We start from the raw sequence: 17214 nt of genomic DNA, 5'->3' as shown, positions 1-17214 counted from the left end.
ATATCACAATATATGTATTTATGTATAATTATATATATATATATATTCATTTTTCTTTTAAAGTTCCTTTTTCTTTCCTGTCTTCTCTCTCTCTCGTTTTTTCCCCTACTGACTTTGGAAGAAGGATCAAAGAGAAACAGAAAAATGGAACTTAGACAATCCTTACACAACAAGTACCTTTAGATAAACTACGAGGGAGTATCTTTTACTTTGTTAAAGACAGTAACTCGGAATCCGATTCCATCTAAGACATGAGCTGAACCTGGTTTTGTTGGTATACATTACCAATTCAGATACGAACTAGCCAAAAAAAGAAAAAGCAAAAAAGTAAGAAGAGTTTGAGAATGTTACAACTTACAAGATCAACAGCTTTATAAAAGTGGGTACACATTTCTGTACCACGTGCCAAAATCTTTGATATTAGTTTGCATCAAGCATGGACAACAATGCCGCCACACTTGAGAGTACAAATCAACTTGTCTCGAGCAAACCTGCTAGCTGTTGTGAGAGATGTGACGGAACAACCCCGTCATGAGAGAGAGAGAGAGAGGAAAAAAAACGTGAAACTTTATTAAAGGTAGCAAGTATGTATTTACATGGTGAAATGTCAAGCCAACGATGACTGAATCTGCAGCCAAGATCTATAACATGATCCCTGCATGTTGTCTGCAGTTGTGGCAGGTTTTAAAGCTTTTCCCTGTGATGGTCCAGATTCCAGGATAATTCCTCTATGTTCCTCGGATACAAGGCCAAAACCATTCTCAGACTTTAAATAAACTACAACTTAATTTATTACAATTTAACATCTAGAGACATCGAATACACTGTACTGTGCAAGGCAATGTAACATGAACACTATCCGATTTCTACACCATCCAAAAGTGAAAGGAACAAATCCAGTCCTAAGAACATTGTTGAAACACTACATGTATAAACAGTATCGGACCTTTAGAGGCCGTCTTTCATACTAATCTTTATGTTTTGCACCTTAATCGACAACTGCAGCTTATGATCCTCAATATCTTTTAAAACCGAAAGCAGGTTAGCCCGATAAACCTCACATTTCCGATTTGCACCTTCCAGTTCGTTGGTTAGTTCTCGGATTCTCTTGTCCATATCATCCTGCTCATAAAAACAATGTTTAAAGAGGGTACGGAAGATCTATCCAGTATATATGGAGAGTTGGATTTCACATTATCGTATTGCAACCCAAGTGAACTACCAAGACAGTAAAAGGTAAGCAAAAATTAAATTAGACTGAACTGTGTGAATGCTCTGTTCCAGGTGCCAAGTAAATAAAAACTACTCTAGTAAGCAAAAACATCTGAAATAGAGGAAAGAGAATTTCATCCTTCCCCATTCAATAGGAATGCAATTCTAAAGGATCTCAAAGAATGTGTTCAGGCCTAATCGTCAAGAAGGATTGCACTAGAATAGAACTAGAAGTTGATTTGGTTTAGGTCCAACCCCAGAAGCATAGTGGACCTTTTTACTCATGTAGAGGATTAGGCGGTAGTTCACACATCTAAGCAGTGTGGAAAATGATTCTTACATGCCTCCTCATATGGTATATTTAGAGAGAGGAATGATGGGCTTACTTCCCATGATTATTTGTATCTTTTCCAATTTCTAGCTATCCAAAAAAAAATCTAGCTAGATGACTTTCGTACACATCTCTTCATACATGGAATGCGCCTTTTGTATTTTTTAAATGAAATTATTATACTAATCAAGAAAGGGAAGAAATTATAGAAGTGGCAGAACCTTCCATTTCAACAAAAAGATTGCACTACTGTCAAACCCAAAGGACTGTAATCCTATGGAATCATAAAAAGAGCAAATATACCTATCATTAATACCATTTTCCTCCTTTTGGACAACATTCTATTGAATCAACAGCAAAACGGTAAATGTCCACTCTCAGTAAAAGTATCACATTTATAACTGACAGCAACACATTGCCTATTTATTCAAACTACTTCAATTAAACTTTTGGGAAACTTATCATCCAAAGGCAAATCCAAATCCTAGATGGTGTGAAACAACCCACAAAGAATCGTCCATCATGATTATGAAGCACTTACATAACACTAAAGCATAAGTAACTGCAACACAAGTGTCAAAGCAGGTTAAGGGCTGGTTTGCTTTCAAGACTAAAACCCCAAACTTTGAAAACTTTGAAAACCTCCCATCTCATCATTACAACTTTCTCAAATCCCCACACAAAATAAAATAAACAATTCAACTTTTTCAAATTCTAAAACAAAAATAATATTAAAAAATATATTCTAACAATATTTTATTTAACTTTTTAACTTTAATCTCAATTCATCTCATCTCATCTCTGAAAACAAACGAGGCCTAATGTTCAATACTTATAAGTTGACCAAAAGAATATACACACAAATACATGTACACACCGACAAACGTATCAGATCATCCCCATTGCATAGAATGTAAAATCCAACTAGAAACCATCAACACGCACTAATGCCTAATTAGATTGTAAAGAATAGCTTTTTTATGAGTAGATTATAAAGAATAGCTTTAGAAACCAATTCACATAATACACAGTTGCAACTGGAGCAGAGACTCATAATGCATAAATTCTTTTATTCTATAATCACATATTAAACTCTTTGTAGTTCCTAGTCAAGTTTGACAGGAAATGTATACGGAACAAGAAATGTATTCAATCCAAAACACCAATAATAACTCCACCAAAGGAAGAGAGGTTTTTTCTTTTGTAAGTACCAAAGGGAGAGAGAGGTAAATCCAGTTATCTAAAGGTCCCACAAATACAATCTGTTACTCTGTAGCAAGGAACTTCCAAGATAACTAAAGTGCCCATTACAAGCCAATTACAAAATCAATATTGAAGGCTCATCCCCAAGGAATTCCAGAAGACAGTAGAAATTCATCTGGTGCAGAACTTAAGGATCAAATGATTAGCTCCTAGACACGCTTTAACCCAACATGCATCCCAACTTCCGTCATATGAAGCATATACTTCTCAAAATCCTTTTTTTTTTTTATAAGTAATAAGAAGTTTTATTGAATCAAATAAATAGGCATAGCCTAAGTACACAGAAAGTATACAATGACTTCTCAAAATCTACTTTGCAAATAGTAATAATGATTAGGGGCAGGGTGGTGTTCTTATTTGAAACCATCGTCAGGTACCTTCCATCTCCCACCATGCACATAGAGAGTATGATCACAGTGGTTTTTCTTTCTTGTTTTTTTTTTCAATAATATGATCACAGTGGTTTAAGAATCAACTTAAAAAATAATATGATCACAGTGGTTTGCGTACCAGATTTGTAGGCACGTTGCAAGATCCAACACTCTACAACTATATCATGATGGAAGCGCTTATCATAGATCTAATGTAATTGAGAGTGATACACCACACTATTCAAGGTAATCAAAATTAGGAGGAAGGTGAACATGCAAAATAAATTTTCGACTTTAAGAGAACATATGAAAGCAGAAACCATTGTGGCCAGATTACGTATTTACAGGCAAAATAAGAAAAGGACAGGAAAATGAAAATAACCCTGACCTCAGACATATGCTGTGCTGATCTCCCTTCAAAATCATCCCTGGTGTGATTTGTACTTCCATCAAAGGCCAAGTTCCGCCTAACAACCCCATTGGCCATGCCTAGTTTTCCCTCACTCTTTGTTGCATGAGCAACTTTTTTTGCAGCCACTTGCAAGGCATCCATTGCTGCATCATAAGTTTCCTGAGATTTCACCGCATCATCTACAAATTTAAAAGCCTCGTGCCGTAGGGTATTGTATCGAACTGTATGAGACTCTAGATAATTGGTATATACAATACTAGTCCGTTCTTCTAATATAACACTGCTCTTGGCATTTCTCGTCCAACGTTTTAAAATATAGTGAGATGGGAGTGTAAGCACATTGGTCACTCTGAAAACTGCCAATACATGTCTACAAAGAATACCCGAAAACTCAAACATCTGGCAACTACAAGTTGCTTTCATCTCCAACACATTGAATTTAACACAATAAGGTTTATGATCCTCCCCAAACTTCGCCACTTGATATGTGATTACTTCCCCATCATCCTCAGCCTTGGATGCCATGAACGTTAGTGTTCCAACTAGCTCCTCTTGAAATCTCATGAACAATTTTCTCGTGTATAGCTCAGATGCTTGTTTCTCCATTGGAGAAGGAGTCTTCAAAACTGGGGCGGCGTTCATGGTATCATAATCTGCTTTCACCTCTTTCTCATTGCGACTCTCTAGAGCTTTCTCATACAGCTTAAAGAACTGGTTTAGATTGGTTGAGGCATTCACATAACCATCAAAGTATGAATTCATACTATCACTTCTCTGGGTTATGGACATTTCTGCAAAGAAAGTATCCCGCAGATAAACAGGCACCCATTGCCTGCGAGCAGAGTATATTGTTTGAAGCCACTCATGATCCCTCAAATCATAACCATCAACAAGAGATAGCCAGCAAGACTCAAATTCCTCAATTGATTCAGTCAAGTTAACACACTTATGAAAGTCAGCTTCAAAACTCGGGTGTTTGAGAAACACGTGGGACAGCTTCTCCTGGCACTTTTTGAAGATGTGCCATTTGCAGAAACGGTGGCGGGTCTCTGGGAAAACCTGTGTGACTGCTGATCGTATCACCGCATCATGATCAGTTGTTATGGACACTGGAGGTCTGCCAGACATTGCCATAAGCCATGTCTTAAAAAGCCACACAAATGATGCTTCGGATTCATTTATTAGGAAAGCACAACCAAACAAAACAGGCTGTCCATGATGGTTTACCCCAGTGAAAGGTGCAAAGGGCAAACGGTACCTATTGGACCGGTAGGTAGTGTCAAATGTAACTGTATCACCAAAGTACGTATAGTTCAATCTTGCTTTTGGATCAGCCCAGAGGACATTGCTCATGCACTGATCCTCTTCACCCTGCACCGCATAGAAGAAATTGTGGTTTTCTGCCTGCATTTGCCGCAAATAATCCAGAACAAGTTGAATGTCCCCTTCTAAGCTCCTCTGACGGTTATTCCTCATGTAGTTCCTACAGTCGACCTCCGTAAATCCAACTTTGCTTATTCCACCATACTCTTTAATGAGGGCGGACATAATCCTTCGAGGACCCATTCCAGCAGCCTGCAGGGTATCAATCAAGGTCTTGGCAGGACCAGAGATTTGCCTGTGAGAGCGAAGACAGTGCACCAGATCGGGGGGAACCAGCTCATGGTTGTGTTCCCTGACAAACCCAGACACAACCCATTTTCCTGAGTCCTGCATCTTGACAGACAAAGATGCTTTACAGCCCACTCTAGTAATTGTCCGAGGGCGCTTAATCTCTCTGTCCTTAGTGCGCTTCTCATTCAAGTTACGGAAGCCCTCCTTAGCACAGACGAATTGCCTCTGTATAATGGCTCCATCTCGTCTGGAACGTCGGGAGGAGCTGACACGGGTACTGAAGCCAACACGGCGAGCATAAGAATTATAAAAGGCCTTGGCAGCCTCTTCAGACTCAAATTCCATGCCTTCATAAGGTTCAAGGTCCAAAAGGTCCCCCTCAGGAAGGTAGATTTCACCGCTGCTGGCAGCACCACCTCCAGCACCACCACTGGTGGGAGATGGGCTATCAGCCATTTCTTCATCGTCAATGTCTATGCCATCATCATCAACTTCTCGTCCACCACCACCTCCTCCCAACCCAATGTCAAATTCGAGAATCTCGTTATCCATGTGGGGACAACGAAGGATCTCAACTCAACCCCACCGTGCGAATTGTTCTATGCTTCGTATTTATAGCGTTACAGTGCAAGTATTAAGTCTCTCTAGAGTTGCAGAGGAAAAAGGCATGGAGTAATACAAATTTTATAATTAAAAAGGATAAAAAATAAAGTACTACTGACCCTGGCGGGCGAAAAGGACTCTTTGACAGAGCGTGACCTCCTGCTCCATCTTCAGCCTAAAGAACTCCCTCCCCAAACTATCACTGCAACATGAACAATAAGAACAAGGAAAAGAAGAACCCGACAAAACAAGGAGTCGTCAAAAGCAAGAGCCCTTTTTTCCCCTTCTGCACTACTTGTGGGTTTAACACAGAAATGCGAAAGACGGAGTAGAAGAAGAAAAAGTTTATTGTTTTTCTAGGGTTCTTGTAGAGAAACCCTAGAATTGCTCTGGCGGGGGTTTCGTTAGGAATTAGGCAGGCCTGTTCCTTCCCAAAAACATAAAGGAAAAAAAAAATTGACGAAAACTTGTTAGGGGGAGAGAGAGACAGAGTGAGGGAGGGAGACTGACAAAGTACGATTTGAAGAAAAGGAAAAAAGAGCGTCGAGAGTTTGAGAATTGTGGGTGGGTTTCTTCGTATTCTATTCTGTATCCCAAGCTCCTTCCATTTTGATCCCCTGTGAGCTCTACTCATAACCTACTTCTTTGTAAACGCTCATCGACCGTTGATTAACAAGTTTGATCATCTGATCCGTATTTGTAGAAGAGTAATGCCTGGTAAAAATTTCAAATAGACAATAAATCTTTATAAAAAAAAGAGTTTACTAATAATAAATAAGTTTTTTTTTTTTAAAAAAACTTACGCGAAACCTATCTATTCAAAACTTATACAAATTATTTCTCTTTGTAAAATATATGATTTTAAGAAATGTTATATATATATATATATATATATATAAATTTATATAGTTTGTTTATGCCTAAAGAATTTGTCATGAAAGAAATTTTTAATAATCGGTCCTTTGAGTTTTGCCGAATTTAAATTTGTAAGAACCTACCTTTAGTTTTTAGATCCTTTTTCCTTTTATAAATAATGTTTGTCGGTTTTTTTTATTAAACGGTATTACATGTGTAATTGAGAATTTTAAAATTTAAAATTAGAGAAAACGGTATTTATGAGCTACTTATTAACATGTATACTTAATTTATCGTTGATGTTTCCACCTTTCAAACATCAACTAATTTAGAAAGATATTAATATTTTAGTTTTTTTTTTAATTATGAGGGACACTATTACAAGTGTTGGGCAAACATACGTACTACAAATAATATAAGCCAATAAAACTAGTATAAAAAGTTTAAAAACTATTTATAAAATAGAATGCTTTTAAAAAGTTATAATTCGTGACACACGGAAAAAAAAAATGTTAGGTATAAATTTTAAATAAATAAATTTTAAACAAGTCTTTTATATAAAAATGGGTCTCACGAATAAAGAATATATTTTTATACTTTTTAATGTGGAGTCTATTTTTTTTATAAAAATTTATATGAGACTTATCTATTTAGAATTTGTATAAATTATTTTTTATAAAAAAAATTATAAGAAGGCAAAAATAAATTTGAATGGGCAAAAAAAGTGATTTTTATTTTAAAATAACAAGAATCGAATATTATTTAGTGGGATATTTATTTTCTTTGAGATGAGCAGCTGCAGATAGAATCATAGGTCCACCACATGATGAAATTAGGATTGGTTCTTGCTAAGAGAAATAATAGTTACAGTCTTGAGTATGTAAATGTCATGTAATTATTTTGAAAAAGATAAATAAATATGAGACTCACATAAAAAAATAATAATTTGTTAATAGTTCTATTATTTTTTAAAGTGATTGTACGGTACTTGTACATTTCATGATTACATGTAACATTACTATGTTGCTAAATACCCATCACCCAACGAAAGCCAATCAGGTCGTAATCATGACACGTGGCAGAACACATAATGAAAACATTTTTTTTACATATATATATAAGTAAAAATGATTGTTGCAGTCGTCAGTATGTAAGTGTAGTACAATTACTTTTAAAGAAAAAAATAAATAAATAGGGAATTCACATAAAAAAAATTAAATTTTTAATAATAAATTTTACTTTGAAATCTTTTTCAAAACGACTATATGATACTTATACATTTCATAATTATATATAGTATTATTTATATAAAAGTGTACACGTTTCACCTCTTTCATTCGAATAAAATTAAAATTTATCATTAAAAAATAATTTTTTTTATGTAAATTTAAGATTTGTCTACTTTTTTTACTAAACTTATACGCACTACGAACCTAAAAATCATGAAAGAGTTTACATTCTCAAAGGATGAAAAGGCTTACCAAAAAGTAACAAGGCCTTCTATTAAATTTAAGATTCTTTATAATTGAATTAAAAAAATTATTTATAACTTTCTTATCATAAGTATTTTCGTAAATAATTATCCTAACATATTATAGTTAATTTGTGATATTGGGACATGTATAGGGGTCATGTGGTGGTAGCCTGGTATTATTATGAAATTGTGTATTACCGATCGATCCCTTTCATGAAGTTATGAAATTTACCATTTGCATTAAAATTTATTGCGTAATTAATTGCAAGCATACAGGGGCGGAATTAGGATTTGATGGCTGGGGGGCGATCGGCAAAGTATACGGTATGTGTCAGTATAAATAATATGTACTTTTTGCACGTGACTATATAAAAAAATAATCATACGTCATAAAATTATACAATTTTTCTCGATTTACTCATTTTTCTAAGCTTTAAGAAAAAATTATAGATTAAGAATAAACTTGAAAAAGTATCTAATAATATAAAAGTCGTTAGATTTTTTATTGTATAATTGAATTACTATTAATAAGTGAATAAAAAAAAATGTGAATAACTAATAAATTCTTCACAAAAGAAAATAAATTCTTCACATACTCTCTATCTCTCTAGAAACGTCTCATCAATCATCTAACTAGATAAATTTGCTACCTCTCATATGCAAAAATCTTCCAGATTTATTTTAATTATTATATAAACTCTCTTGAAACTTCTAACTAGTTAACTGATTAATATGTGGTTAAAAACATCTCAAATGTTGTAAAGGAAGATTATGTACAAGTGATAGACAAAAAATTTAATGAAGTCGAGAATGACCCAAATGAAAAATAAAAAATAAAAAAATTGTGTTACTCTATATGTATGCTCAGAAAGATAATAAAAACTTATATACTATCATTGATATGAAACTAAACAAACCGCACAATGTACACTAAAGTCAAATAAAGAGAGATGGAGATATCAAATCAAGACTATTATATTAATGGACTTAAAGATATTTGAGTGATATACTTTGTGTTTGAGTGTTAGGGGACAATCTTAAATATTTTAAAAATATTTAAAATTATATAATATATAAAACTAATTTTTAAAATCCTTTTTTTGGGGGTAGCCCCTCTAACCTACAACATAGTTCCGCCCCTGCAAGATATGCAAATTAACTCAATTTGATCGAGGATTTGCTATTTAATTATATATGGACATTGTTACTATGCCGTCCAGCGGTACGCTGGAAGTGTCTCATAATGGATTTGCATTTTTTAATTTTTTTTCTTTTAAATATATATATTTTTTAAAATACATAAATTTATTAAAAATAATTTCTTTAACTATTAAAAAATTAAAATAGACGAGTGAACCGAGAAACAAATCAAGTTTTAGATAGATGAGTGTTCATTTGCAAAAAAAGTAAGTTTCACTAATATAGAATAATTTTTTTTACACTTTTAAAGTGTGTCTATTTTTTTTTATAAAGGATTGTATGATGCATTTCTCCCCTTGTAATCGTCCCTGGAGAGATGACTCCGGAGATCTCATAAAAATTATAGAGCCATCACTTTTCCACTCATAGGAGTTGAAAACGTCGGCCTCCATTAATGCTTCCCGTTGAGCTTCCCTTTGGTGGGTTGATGGCAATCCAGAGCAAGGATAGTGTAATTGCAATGAGACCTGACCAGACAAATACAATTGTAGGTGTCTTCCCTCTCCTTCCCATCAAACCCTTGGCAAAAGGATACAAATGAGCCAACACCCAAAAGCTAAAGAATGCTCCACCAACGAAAGTACTCCACTGAGGGGCCGTGCTGCAAATGGTCCTCGAGAAAGCAACAGCAATACCAACTATGTTCAACATCGCAATGACGATTGGTGGAATCATCAATGAAGTCCACTTGACGAGGTATAAGTCTTGAAAAATGTCGTCATTCTCCTCTCCTGCTGATTTGGAAGTCAATGTGAAAGATATTTCGATCCCTGCAATCACTTTGAGAATGCCTTGTACCACAGCAGCCAAGTGAGAACTGGTTCCAGAAATGAGCCAAAACTGTTCGTTCCTCCACCACTCTTCCAATCCCACACATGACCATTTTACCTCTAGGATGGCCAGAGCAATCAGGCATATTGTTATGATGAGTAGATACACTAAGAAGGTGACATTTAAAGTCTGGACAATGAATTGTCCAGAGAAAAGTGAGAGTGAAGGGAGAAAGCAATAGACAATAAGGAATACTGAGGTGAAAGGGTAGATGCCGACGTTTAGGTAAGCTATACGCTGGAGAAACTTGAGGCGTCTAGAGCCAAGCAAGGCATTATTTCTAGAGAAGAAAATCTCAACGGAGCCAGTGGCCCAGCGAAGCACCTGGTGAAGTCGATCAGTGAGGTTAATCGGTGCCGACCCACGAAATGCATCACGTTTGGTGACGCAGTAGACTGAGCGCTATCCACGTTTGTGCATGCGGTAGCCTGTAACCACATCCTCAGTGACAGAACCATAAATCCAACCCACCCGGTCGCCCCATTCTGTCTTGTCCTCGTACCTGTCAAATATATATGAAGCATGCATGTACGTAAATGTCAATCACATTGGCATATTGACATGAATACCAGCAAGGCATGCAGTACATGCATGCATGTTAGAACTATATTATACTCGAAAAGTCAGAAATCAATTCAATCCCGAACGCCACAACTTCTTCATGATCTGGTGCAAGTTTTTATGGAAGCTTCCTACACATGAAGTTTTTCGTCCATATATAAGTATAGTTTATTATATAAAACAGGAACTCTAATTTTATCTGGCTAAGATATTCGGCTTAACAATTATATCACCAATATCACCAAGTTTTTATGGAACTCTAATTTCCTACACATATCACCAATATATTCGGCTTAACAATTATAGTATATGTTCAATACATACCAGCAAGCAATGACAGAAACAGCTTCGGCGATCATAGAAGCATCAAATGGGTCACGTGGGACCCTGAGAGCACGAGGAGGTCGTCCATACTTGACTGCAGGATGATCCGCAAGGGACGACCTTGGTACTCAGCTATGGGTATGGATTCTGCCAGCATTGTAGAATTTCCAAAACGTTTGGGCAGAAGATTCATGTTCATGTGTAGCTCAAGATAGAAGTTGGTGGGCCTCAAAGCTTCTGCCTCAGACTCGGTCTTCTGGGAAATCTTGTCCAGTTGTGGTGGGTCAAAACCATACAGTGCAAACCGCCTGAACATGCAGCCAGTACCCACATAAAAAATGGGCCCTGCGATGTCAAACATAGTTTTAAATATAAGTGATTTGTCTAGTTACTTGAAAATGTACTACCAGCTTCTATATTCCAAATAAAAATAAAAGAAAGGATGAAGGAAAGAGCACCTGAACACCACCTGAACACCATCAAGGGCTCGCATGTTTCCGTCAAAGAATACGGTGTTGTGATTAGCATAACGGTCAGAAGGATCAATGCCTTCAAATCTCTGTGGGAATTGAATGTAGCAAATGTTCTCCCCACCTTGTTCCATCATGAAGCACATTCCTTCACGAATAGCTTTGCAGTTGTATATGTAGTAGTCGAAATCAAGATTGAGGATAAATGGGCCATTCGAAAGGATAGCAGATGTTCGTACCAGCGCGTTCATGGCACCGGCTTTTTTGTTATATATGATCATAGCCTGGCCTTTTCTCACGTGATACATAAACAAACATGGGGAGGCGTATGTCCACATTTGTGAAGTCTATGATCTCATCGTCTTGCCCACCCATATGTAGGTCATTGTTTGGGGGCTTCAGCATCACCTGTGGGTTGTTCGTTCACATTGCAAAGAGTATTGGTGTGCATGCAATTAGGATTTGCGATTTTTTTTTTTTTTTTTTTTAATGACAAATTGAAATATTGAAGACAATTGACATAATATAGAAGATCGATTTTGCTTTTTGAGTCATATCGTACCTGAAGAATTCCTGCATGATCACCTTTGGAATGTTCACTAGTAGGGACGGACCAAGTGCCAGGCCAATGGGTGGCATCCGCCATCCATGTGGCCCTTGGGACCTTCATTAATGGCTCCAAAGGGTCAGCCCCACTCTCCCTCATGTGCTTCAACATCTTCATTTCCTCCCTCGTATTGAACGCATCTGATCTTCTCCTGATCGAATCCGAAAGCCCGTTAATTCTAACCTTGAACTCGTCGTATTCCCTCTTCATTTTTCTTCTATCCTTCACAAAATCGGGCGTGATCTATTTCTTGGTAGGGTCAACTTTTAAGCTAAAGTAGCTCTCGGGATTTCTTGGCTCAATATCATGTTTTCTACAAAAAGGAACCCATAAATTAGCAAAACTTGCAGCCTCGGCCATAGCCTCAAAAGTTAAGAGGGAGCCTTCATCATCAGAGAGGTAACATGCAAATTTTTCCACTGGGTAGTCAACAGATAGAATTGAAAGGATAGTGTTAGCAGTGACTAGAGGTGGCTCTTTTTCAGGATCAGCTGTGGAGACAAATAAGTCAACACCGGGAAGGTCTGAGATGCCAATGATTTTAGATGGTGATGGCATTTCCAACTTGTCATGGAGGATCTGAAGATTGGTTGAACGGTTGATCGGGCAGAGCTTGGGAATTTGATCGAGAATCCAAGAGAAGGCAAACCATATCTCACACACCACTGACATTAACCACAACCACACTGCATCGTCATTTGGATGTGCTATTCTCCATTGTAAGAACAAAAAGAGCACCATAAACCGAACAAATATGAAGAACCTGTGTCAAATAAATCTAAGTAATTATCGTATGATCATATATATAAGGTATTCGTCTCTTCTTTTAATACTATCTATTAATACATGAAATATGTTTGTTCATGGAGTTTTTTTATGAAAAAATATGTTGTTCATTATTCGTGAGCAATTATTTCATTTCCAATGATTGATTTGGGTGGAAGCTGGTGGGGGACAAAAGCTGGGTTGTATATTGCATTAGACATCTATATCATTTTACAGGGCAAATAAGTTAAGTATAAAAGAAGTTAGATACGTAATCTGTAAGAGCAAATGATGCCTGTTGCGATCGGCAATTTCCGAGTAAGCGGCTTCCAAGGCTTATCCATACCTTCCTTGAATCCCTCATCCCCATCATCCCCACATGTGTCATCATAGGGCCAAAAAGCATTACCCACGCCATAAGTACCCTTTGTCTCGAACAACCACTGGTCGTGATCAAAACCTCCAATTTGGTTCCTAGTCTTCGTCATAACCATATTATTGTAATCTCTTTTTGACCCATCTAGGGCTGGGCCAGCTAGGAATGGCAACGGTCTGCCTAAAAAATGTAGAGCACCATCCTCATAGTCCTTGACTTCGTATGGCTAGCTCCTTGCAACTAGGACATGGGCCATTTTCTTTTCGGGCATCCATGTAGCAGTCTCTGCAAATTTTGAACCTAGGGAGTACATGACAATTCTTGTTTAGCTTGATGAACTAAATAGAAGTATTATGCCTTTTTATAGGTTTAAAATGCTTGTAAATCATGTTGAGATTGATTTGCTATAGAACGTTAACAAAGATTATAAACACGCAGAGCCCTCAGCTCCATTCAACAGCTATCCGCGAAGCAAGTACCTGCAATCACAAAGGATTTGATCAGCTCCCCTGTCAATATCCTTCATAAGCTTGCCATCACAAGTAGGCATAGAACACGCAGAGCCCTTGGCTCCATTCATCTGTGGGTGAAAAACCTCTAACTCGATCACCTTATCCATGAATCCAGCATTGAACTGAGAGTTTGCAATATATTGCTCTTCAGCCTTGACGGCCACAGACAAGTCCATGGGCTGGTTGTCTGGTGCAGGAGGAAGGTGCACAGTACTGTAGTTCAGGTAGTCCCTTGATATTTCTCTCGACATATCTAGGTCATCTCTTGACAAACTGACATACCGCCCGCTCGAAGTTCGTCTCGCAAATTTAACAGTTTGCCCACTTGAATTACGGTTGCCATGAGGACGAGTAGAATCCCCAGGGTTGCGTATCGCCTTCTTTGGTGGTTGGTTGGCCAGGGATGCCATTGTCTTGCTTTCTTATTTACCAACTCTGCTTCCCCTGCCTGATTGCTGCAGCTAGCTCTATAGCATTTGCAGTAAGACTTTATTCCCCTCTAGAGTACCCTTTATGAAGGAATGCAGTTCTTGGAATTGCTCAAGGCTTCTAAAAAGAGAAAACAAATCTTCAAGATAAACACCGGAATTCTGAAAAGCCACCCACCATATATGCTAACATTTAATGAGAAGAGAGTTCACAGACGGATCCGGATCATATATACTACAAGACAGACTTGTTGGGTTTCTAAGAAATCAGAGCATGCAGCCTATCTCTAGTACTGCTTTCACATGACTTGAGAAATTAAGGTACATAGCAAGGAGCAGATCTAAGTAGTTTCTAACGAAATATTGCAATAGAATAATGAGACATGGGAGGAAGGTTGCAATCATTGATCATTAAGCTTTGCCACCAACTAATTAGGGACACAAATGGGGTGCACGTAGGAACTAACTTTGATTGGAGAGATCATCAGTGTAGAAAGATCTGGTCACGTAGAATTTATAAGATTATGACATGCATGATATAGATCATAAATCCAAGGTCATGAGAGGCTTCTTAAGTAATCCTACGACGTTGGATGTCTCTCAATCTTTAGCTATATAGGTTTCTTATTACGGGATTCAAGAGATATCATGTGTAAGTGGAGACCGGAGGAAAGGTACTTTAGGACTCTCTCACACGTCCATATAGTTTATTGGGTTCCCATGCATGATTGCTAGCCAACAAATTAACATTCAGTACTAGTCGTTCAGTTGGGTTCCTAATTTCCCTTCCCATCAATATAATTCATGCCAACTCAAAATGAAAGATAAAAAATATCCGAACCTAGAATAATATATGTAATAACATGATAAAAAATAAAGAAATGATACTTGTAGTTGTGAATGTGCAAGCGCCGTGTAATCATTTTGAATAAAGTGAATAAATATAAGATCTATATGAAAAGAAATTAATTTTTTAATAGTAGACCCTACTTTTTTTTTAAAGCGATTGTTCAGTATTTGTGCACTCCACAACTGTCTATAACATTACTCTAAAAAATAACTCATATAATATTCGATATTCACAGCACATATACTCTTGATATTAGAATGATTTGATGAGAATGTACACAAGTCGTGGTTCAAAGTACTCATTATATTCAACTAATTAATTATATATGTTGGCATCAAATATACTCATCCCCTTTACCCTTTTCCTTCCTAATTTATATATATGTATTTATATATATGTTAATAATTTTTTTGGGGGAAAGGGCGGAGACTCAACACTAGTAGTACTAGTACTAGTCGGAAAATGTTATTTTCAGAAGTACTTCCAGATCACGGTTTGATTCGTAAATTAATAGATTATCGATGTGCAAGATGGTTTGATGTTATTAATAATGTTGTTGTTTTTTATTACTTTTTTGTTATGAAATGGAATATACATTCATCAATCCTGATCTACATGCTTACATGCATCGATCATGGTCAGAGATGTGTCCGGCCAAAGGCTTGAGAATCTGCACCAATAATTAATTGCATTTATGGTAATCATGGATTAATTGATGATGCCGATCGTTGGGATGTAGGCTGCATTTAGATGTTAAATTGGATTGAGTTGAATTGAGATAATAAAATATTATTTTTTAATATTATTATTATTATGAGATTTAAAAAAATTAAATTTTTATTATATTTTGTATTAGAATTTTAAAAAATTATAATGATGAATTGAGATGGATTTAGAAATCAAACAAAAGCTTAATTTGACATGATCGAGAATAATTAGTTTGTGGACAAATCAAAATATTGGCTTGTTTATTTTTACAGATGAGATGAGTTGAGTTGAGATTAAAATTAAAAAATTAAATAAAATATTGTTAAAATATATTTTTTAAAATTATTTTATTTTAAGATTTGAAAAAATTAAATTATTTATTTTATTTTATATTAAAAGTTGAAAAAATTATAATAATAAAATGAGATATTTTTTTAAAACAAACTAGATAATCCGATTTCATTAATTACGTACCTTCAAGGTTACATTTTACTTGGCATTAATTGGAGATCACAAAAACACATCATAAGTTTCGAAATATCCTTTTGCAGCGATTTTTTCACTTTTTAAGACGGAAAAATTCGTTGCAAAATGTGAAAAACTTGTTCAGGCGATAAGTGGCCCGATGGAATTGGTGTTTTTTATGAGCAAATCACTCGGTCGCCAAAACGTAACGCACCAAAATGCCCTTTCCCCCAGAACACCATTTCGCATTTCGCATTTCGCATTTGAGAAATTCCGCCCGCGTCGCCCTCTCTAGTCTCTCGTCGCCCAGCACCGAGTGATCTTTGAAATCCCCGTCGCCGTCGCTGTTACCCAGCACCCAGTCTTTGAAATCACCGTCGCAGACTCGCTTCCACCCTCCACCGTCGCAGACTCGCTTCCACCCTCCCCCTCCCTTCGAAGCATTTCTTTCCTCCCCTCATCAGAGTCTTCGAAGCCTTACCCCGATCCCTAACCCCATCCCTCGAAATCCATTGAAGCCCCAGCATATGAAGCTTCATGAACCACGATTCTGGGTAGTGTTTATTTAATCAGTGTGTTTAGTTTGTTTATTTTCTTGCTTGCATTTTTGTATTCTTTTTTTGGGTGCCAAAAGTCCTTATCTTCTCGATTTTTGGGAAACCCAATTCCTTAAGCTGTTGTTGTTTTTTTTTTTTTTTTTTTTTTTTTTTTTTTTTTTTTTTTTTTTTTTTTTTTTTTCCCGAATTCTTGTTTGCTTGAATTTGTGTATTTTGTGATATGTATGTAGTTCGTAGGAGCTGTATTTTACAATACCTTGATTTTTGGATTGCCATGTAAGTTTGAGACCTAGCCCTGTCTATCACCTAGCCGTGAAAATTATATTGTGTTCTCGGATTTATGTTTTTATGTATAAATTGTGTTGGATGTTGCATCTCTTCAAATCTGCTTGATATAGTTTGAGCATTTTTCTTGTAGTCCACAG

The 17214-nt window shown here is 36.4% G+C and overlaps 1 protein-coding gene and 1 pseudogene across 1 annotated transcript; both read right to left on the bottom strand.

Moving 5' to 3' along the window:
- Window positions 1-548: 548 nt before the first annotated feature.
- Window positions 549-6413, bottom strand: LOC121256044 (protein FAR1-RELATED SEQUENCE 5). Its single transcript, XM_041156654.1, has 2 exons — window positions 3566-6413; window positions 549-1122 (listed from the first exon to the last, which is right to left on the bottom strand). Exons 1-2 carry the CDS (start codon window positions 5753-5755, stop codon window positions 949-951), a joined length of 2364 nt encoding a protein of 787 aa, XP_041012588.1. The 5' UTR covers window positions 5756-6413; the 3' UTR covers window positions 549-948.
- A 3285-nt stretch (window positions 6414-9698) lies between these two features.
- Window positions 9699-14191, bottom strand: LOC121254382 (annotated as a pseudogene).
- Between the last annotated feature and the right edge of the window lie 3023 nt (window positions 14192-17214).

The sequence above is a fragment of the Juglans microcarpa x Juglans regia genome, chromosome 3D (assembly GCF_004785595.1).
Source record: "Juglans microcarpa x Juglans regia isolate MS1-56 chromosome 3D, Jm3101_v1.0, whole genome shotgun sequence".
Classification (NCBI taxonomy): Eukaryota; Viridiplantae; Streptophyta; class Magnoliopsida; order Fagales; family Juglandaceae; genus Juglans; species Juglans microcarpa x Juglans regia.
The sequence above is the reverse complement of the archived record's forward strand: the minus strand, read 5'-3'. Positions and strand labels throughout refer to the sequence as shown.

Excerpts from the sequence above, each read along its gene's own strand:
- LOC121256044 (XM_041156654.1), bottom strand. The coding sequence starts at position 5,755 with ATGGATAACGAGATTCTCGAATTTGACATTGGGTTGGGAGGAGGTGGT. Across the intron at positions 1,123-3,565 it reads CAGCACAGCATATGTCTGAG|GATGATATGGACAAGAGAAT; the intron begins GTCAGGGTTATT and ends TTTTATGAGCAG.